Consider the following 7,459-nt stretch of genomic DNA (forward strand, 5'->3'; position numbering starts at 1 on the left):
AGGTTATCAGTAGATGACCCCTGTTTTTGGGGGATCAATATGTCAAAGGTCAATTATTAAAGAACGATTTTGCCTACAGCCATTAACTTCATAAGATGCTTTCCTGCGGTTTAAATATGATCCTTGTTGCTTTGATGGCCAGTAGATGTCCTATGGACTGAAACATGTTCCACCAAGTACACTAGGATCCATTGGGTCTACTGCGTTCAAATTTCATAGGATGATTGCCTTTGATCAGTAGATGACCATTGTATTACTTGAAGCCAAAGCCAAAATTCAAGAATCAATTACTTTTAGACTGAAAATGATTTCTGCTTAGTAAAGAACGCTTCAGCCTACAGTTCTCTTGTTTCATAATATGATTGCTTGTGGACACTAGATTACCACTATTGCTTGAGAGCAATAAGCAAAGGCAAGGTAAAGTGCCTAGCTGATGATTTTTAAAATATGCTTCACACTCAGTAACTTTTACAACCTTGAGCTATTGTCTTAATATTTTAAAGGAAGACTGCTTGTGGTAAGAAGATGACCTCTACAGTTTTGTGGGTCAGTATGCAAAGTTCAAGGTCATAGTGACCTCGGAACTGAAAATGAGAGAGGGAGTCATGGGAAGCACATGTGTTATCTTCTTCTTTTGTCCTAATTACTGTTGAACATGGAAGCTACAGATTAACTTAAGCGGCACAAAAATTATAGCTTTTGGTTCAAGTAGCCCTGAAAATTTTCTTTTATTTCAAATGGAGAAACATTAGAAAAGTTTAAGAATACATTTATTTGGGAGTACTAGTTTCTTCTTACGACAAGTTTCGTTTTTAAAACAAACCAAAACAATAAGTTGCACAAGTAATTAAAGCTATGCATATTAGCTATGCAAGGATTGATATATCAAATCTTCCAATCAGTTGAAACTCTCCGATCAAACAGTTCTACCAGTTCTGAGATATAATTGTGAATCTTGGGGCTTTCATAATAATGTTACGACAGAACAGGTAAACACTGTTTTCTTAAGAAAAATAACTAAATCAAGGAGCATTGTACATATTTACATGTTGTATATAGAATAAAGTCGTATCCTAATAGGAATAGTAATTAAAGTTGGAACTGTAAAGGTATGAAGGGAGTAATTCGCCTGATATGCCTCCGTTGTCCTCTCGAATGTAGCCCATATCAATATTATAGTGCCATTTCCCGCTTTTCATGCCAAATATAGGTAAGCTTGATTGATGCTTGATTGTAAAGACGAGTGTCTGTGCGGATGATTTTAAGCTACGTAATATGCTTCAACAATTGTGTTGAAGCTGTTTGGTGAAAAGAAGTTAAAGTAGGCTTCCTACGCGATATTAGCGTTTTCATCACGTGTCTCAGTCACGTGACCATGGTTTCACGGCATCATGGTCCTGACTCCATCCCATATTTTTGGTATTTTTGACCGTCTAAAGACAGTCCTTCAAGACTAGGGTAGTCTCCTAAGAAGTGAAAGGCTAGAAAGGCTGATAAAACATGACTTTTTTTTATATAATTTGTTATTTAAATAGAAAATTGTAGCAAAGGCATTTAATACCTTCTAACCCAAAGAACTAGCTGAAAGTATTGAATAGAAATGATTCAAAACAAATAAGAATCTGAATCTGAAAATACGCTAAATTCGACATCAAGTTATATATGGATAGATTGTACAAAGCATGTCTTAAATTCTATAGGAAATACTATTTGCCTAAGCTCACCAAAGCTTATTAGACTGACATATCGTGGGCTTGGTGCATGCATGTTGTAAGTCATAATTTGAAAACTTTATAGGAGAGAGAAAAAACATTTTTATTTTGAAAAACAGATTTAAAACTAAAGTTTCCTTTATTTATTGATTGATTTATCATAAATGCTTATGAACAGAAAACAGAGAACACAGATTATTTCCACCAAAACTGATATATTTAGATATTACTTAGATAAAACATTTGTGCACTGAAATTCTAATGGCAAATATTGTGCATTAAAACTCAAGACATTATCTAGTGCACATTCTTCTAGTGGAGCTGAATATTAACACCAACTCATTTCAGGAGTATCACAGTGAATAAAATTTTGAACAATCTAGACATGAGAATTACATAATTAGATCATTCACATTATGTATTTTGACAGAAAGTTTGTTCAGCTCTTCAAAATGTATTTCATGTTTCAAGGAACACCTTTAAAAAGTTACATATTAAATACTTCTGTGCACAGTTTTGATACAATACTGCTATCTTTTTTTTCAGCAATAAAAACAACCAAAATTAGGAAACCAAGGCCAAGAAAACTATACAAATGTTTCTTGGTAGGGTCCGCTAAAACTATAAAAATTTCAGACAATATCTGACAAAATTCAGCAATGTGTGGAAAAAAAAATTAACAAGAGAAATATTTGCAGTTACGATTGACTTAAGTCCTTAGAACAGTCAGTAACTATGAGTAAAGTTGCATGTATCCTATACAAGGGCCTGCCTCTGATTCATTCGAAGAATTACAGTAAGGTAAAAACTACTAAATGTCTAAAAGCACTGAAAAAGAACAATGCAACAAACAAATCATTGTAAAACAGCTGTATTGATTTTGTTTAATCTAGGTAACATAAGTAAAATTAGCTCTTAAAGTTACTTTAAAACACAATTTAAACACTATAGTAGAAACCAGAAACAGGTCATGTCAAGTTATTCCTACAAACATTTATTAAACAATTCAAAATGTTCTTTCAGCTTCAACCAAATTGACTTAAAACTAAGTTAAAAGTCTTTGCTTTTGTTATAAATACAATAACCTTATGGGACTGCAGGTCATGTGACTATGTATTCACGAAACATGATTACCTTTTGGAAGGAAGCTCGTGAGGGAGGAACAGATAAAATGAATGATGCATGCCTGGAATTGTATTTTTTGCACAACCTTATCAGATCAGCATATTTTTCCCAAGGGATTTGGATGTACTCAGATCGATGTTGCTGAAGATGCAGAGTGAGGGGGTTTGGTATTTCTCTAAGCCGTTACCCTTGGAACAAGTTAACCTGATACGACACTCCATCATAGATTTTCTGGCACTCCAACTGATGTGGGAGTATAGTTCAAGTTTTAACTTCTTGATTGAATTCCAGTACACCTTCTCATTATTGGAATCGACTTCAAAATTTTTAATGTGTACGGACATTTCTTTAAAATCATAAAAGTCCTCTAAGGACATTTCTTTGACAATGTAAGACTGCTTCAATCTAGCCATTCTGATACAGGCTGCCCATTCTGGAGATGAGGAAATAGGTTTTCTGCCAGCCGTGGCTCTTTCAATAGATGAATGTATAGAATCTCCCTCATTGAAGGTATGTCCCTTTTCTAGGTATTTATGACTTATAGAATTAATTTGTAAATTATGCATTGCAAACCATAGCATGGTAACATAAAATCTGTTTTTATTCTGTGATGTGCAATTATCACTGCATAGGATAAACTCCTTTCCCCTTTGGGACATTGTTTTAAGAAAAGAAAACACACAGGATGCTATTTCGCAGCCACCTCTGCTTGCAATGGATTCATGCCAGACATAGCAATAGCCATCTTTTGTGGCAACAATTGTATGTGTTAAGTCTTCTTTTATAGTACATGCACCGATCAAAGGCATAAGGTGTCAGCAATATTTCCTGCAAGTCAAAAACAGCAACAGGAAGGCTATCAAATTTTGCAGCACTTTGCTTATCAATTTCCTTTTCTTTTTTAGCAAGCTCTTTATTATTTAAGTGTCTCTCAATTTCAGCCTTTAGTTTGACTTTTTCATGCTCAGGTGCATATTTGTATGAGTTACGGAGATCACATTGGTCATTAAGAGGCTTGTGGACTGCTAGATTGTACTCATTATTATACATATATCTGTAATAGGACTCTTTAACTGGAAAAACACCAGCATTGAAACATTTTTTTTTTCATAAGCCTAATGCATTATAGAAACACTTAGTTCAGAAGGCAGATATTTTTTCTTGCTGTTTTTTTCTACAGTAATGACTTTCCACAGTTTCATAAGAGTTAATGTGATCTCGTACTGCCTGTTTGCATGATTCACTGATCTTATTGGCCTGTTTTGATGTTTACCTCTACTGTCTTTTGAAATATCTGCAAGTTCAGCTTTTTCATAGGCTGTTCTAACAGTCGCATCTGAAACCCTAATGGTATCAAGAAACATTTTTTACAAACCCTTTTTGCTACCTTCAGGTTTCGGCAAGAACCACTCCTTTGTTTTTATCTTCTTTTTTCTGATTGTGTTTAATTGACGAAATGTATGAAATGCCTTTTACTTTGTGTGCTATCTAAATGGTAATAAGCATGAAACAAGAGTTTGTCTATCTTCAAATGAGAAGTTGTCATAGCATCTGTAACGGCATTTCAAACCATACCCTTGTCCTATGATTTTAGCAGGCCTTACTCTACCTGTTCTATCAATATAACTTTTACCTTCATTTCTTCTTCTCATTCTGACATTTCGTTTCCAACTACTTGGATCCCTCTTACGTCTACGAAATTTAATCGGCCAATATTACCTTCATCTGAACAAGACCGACCACAGCTAGCTTGTACAGGCTCTTATATGTTTTCCTGTTCTGTGTGTGTGTTCGGGTTTAACGTCTTTTTCAGTCATATAAACGACGGGTTCTCCTGTTCTATATTACATGTAATTTCATTTTCAGTTCTCGGCGGCTGCTGAGTATTTAAATTACTGTTTTCACATTGATTTACAGAACTTACCCTTTCTATACATTTATCTACAGATCTGCTAGGCTGAACAGCAGAACGTAATGCAGCTAGTGGTATATCATCTTCAGTGTCATAATTGGTATTGCAGTTTGGAATACTAGCATTGCCATTATATTTAGACTTTAATCTACTTAATGGAGTATTGTCATCTAACCCTGACTCATCAGTGTCACTGACATTCTTAAAATCAGTAAAGTAATCATAGTTTTCATCAACGTTACTGTCATCATCGTCATTATCATCATCATCATCATTCTTCTGATCACCAGCATCATTATCTCCTTCATCATCACCATCATTTTCATTGTCAGACATATTGTCCAACTCATTGACATCAATAGACTGTAAGAACAATGAGCTATCATTCAATGTCTCTAACACTTGATCAACATAATTAGAATCAAAAGATTCTGTGTCAGAATTTTCTGAGATATCTACAGTTACATCAGACATCTCTGAAATGTCTGTGTTTTCTGAAAGCCTTTGCTGTGCAAAGAGCAATTTCTTCTTTGCAATATTTTCATCTTCAGAGACAAATCCAGAAAACTCTGACCCAGAGCTGTAATCTAAAGTCCACAAGTTTAAAGAAGCCAACTCCAATTGTGCATTTTTACAGTCTAGTGAAGCAGATAAATGTCTTAGGAAGAGACAAAGTGCTGCTAGATTTTTATGTTTAGTCATACATGCAAAACCATCCGGATGTAACATGCCAGGTCAGAACGACTGTGTGGGTTTAAGAAGTAATACTTTTCTTCTTCTTCCACTTTTTGCGTTAAAGTCCCATGAACAGGTTCAGAAACCCGTATTGAGGTACCATCAATTTCTTTAGGTATATCATCAATACATAAGGATGAATCCTTTGATATTTTTGAAAACAGTTTGTCACCACCATCTAGAATTGTGTACATTGTTGATCTGTTCCATTTAGATGGAGCAAACTGCCTTGTTTTAAGAAGGCACTGAAATGCATTCGCCATACATTGTCTACCATTTGCAGTGTACCGTGGGTGACCCTCGTGGTATGATGCTAACATTTTAGATCTGGAATCAAAATTGGAACCTTAATATGGAACCTTAATACGGATTGCAGTAAAGCAACATGAGCCACGTCATGAAAAACCAACAACAAGTGCAATTGCGACCAGCATGAATCCAGACGCGCAGTATGATCAAGATCTATACTGTTTGATACAGTTTCTCTAACTTCTGTAGAGTTTGAAAGCGAAAAGTATGGATCCTGATCAGACTGCGCAGATGCGCAGGCTGGTTTGGATCCATGCAGGGTGCAACTGCAAATGCCATTTGTTGGTTTTCTCATGGTGTGGCTCATATATTTTGATGTATTATTGAAGTTTGATAAAAAACAGTGCTGTTTTTAAAAATGCAGTATTAATTTTTGTATTTTGTGTTTTATATCAGTTCTAGATTTTACCAATGCATGCCTGTTCAAAAAATGTATTAAAATGTACCAGTTTCCAGGAGTCGTTAAGAAAATCTAGATGTACAAAATTAAACTAATTGATACATGTGAAAGTAAACTTGTCGAAATATTATCTGTAGATCATTTGAATTAAATCAGGGTACCTGGTGTTTATTTAGCTTTGAATAGACTGTCTCACAGTAGCATTTTAATTCTTCTTGGAACAAGACAGTCTGTAAAACGATATTTATGATAAAATTATATTATATATTACTCAATTTAAATGAAAAGCAAAGGAACAGCTCGATTCTAATTTAAATCTGAATTTGGATTGGTTTCCAATTACAATTAAGTTATTTACAAGTATAAATGATTTAATTATGTCAAGATTAAGAAATATGAGGCAATGATTATAAAAAACACATTTCAAATCTGTTTCTAAATTTACAATATAGATCTAACACTTAGTAGGTACCCACCCTCTTTTAATAGTTGATCAAACTTTTAAACTTATTAAAGTTTAATCGAAATATGATTATAAATATAATTATATTAATTGAAAATTCTTTATAAACATGAATTTAAAGTAAACTTACCACTCTTTTTCTTGCTTGATAAAAAAATGTCTTGTCTGGACTTACGAGGGTAAAAGTTATGTCTGGACTTTTGAGGACAAGTTATGACATCATGAATAATAGGTAGAGTGATGATGTCATAAGTAGTAGACCATGTATTATCTACACTCATGTCTACTATTTTATTGATTTTTTGTGCTTTTTATAACTCTATTTACCTACTATACTTACAACAATCATGCACAGAACTGTTGGAAAGTACCAGTGTGCGCATTTGTTGTAAGTTGAGATACAACATTCATGCACAATGAAATAATATAAGCTGAGATACAACTTTGGTGCATTTTCTGAATTTTGCTAGTTACATTTAGAATATATTTATAATGTTTTGTCATATAGTGAATATGTCTAAAATATGTCTAAAAGATGTCTGGAGTAGCAGCATGATGAGCATATCTACTTGGAGTAAAAGCTATAGGCTTTCCAAAGAAGAGGACAATTTTGAAAACAATTGACATTAATATCGGAAAGATTTTCATTGTTCCGCTTCAGGACAAGTGACCACCTGTCGAAGCAGAGAGGTAGACATAGTCTTATGCACTGCTTGAAAACAGAAAGCCCAGGCTTTGTACCGTAAATGTTTTGTTTTTACTCAACCCGTTTAATCGCACATGTGACACCCTGATCCATGATT

General features: G+C 34.1%; 1 protein-coding gene across 1 annotated transcript; it reads right to left on the reverse strand.

Annotated features, from left to right (window-relative positions):
- Nucleotides 1-4,650: 4,650 nt before the first annotated feature.
- On the reverse strand, nt 4,651-5,451 carry LOC128555163 (putative uncharacterized protein DDB_G0287265). The gene has a single exon (XM_053536741.1). The coding sequence runs from the start codon at nt 5,449-5,451 to the stop codon at nt 4,651-4,653; it is 801 nt and encodes a 266-aa protein (XP_053392716.1).
- Between the last annotated feature and the right edge of the window lie 2,008 nt (nt 5,452-7,459).

Source organism: Mercenaria mercenaria, chromosome 1 (genome assembly GCF_021730395.1).
Source record: "Mercenaria mercenaria strain notata chromosome 1, MADL_Memer_1, whole genome shotgun sequence".
Taxonomy (NCBI): Eukaryota; Metazoa; Mollusca; class Bivalvia; order Venerida; family Veneridae; genus Mercenaria; species Mercenaria mercenaria.

Excerpts from the sequence above, each read along its gene's own strand:
- LOC128555163 (XM_053536741.1), bottom strand. The coding sequence starts at position 5,451 with ATGACTAAACATAAAAATCTAGCAGCACTTTGTCTCTTCCTAAGACAT.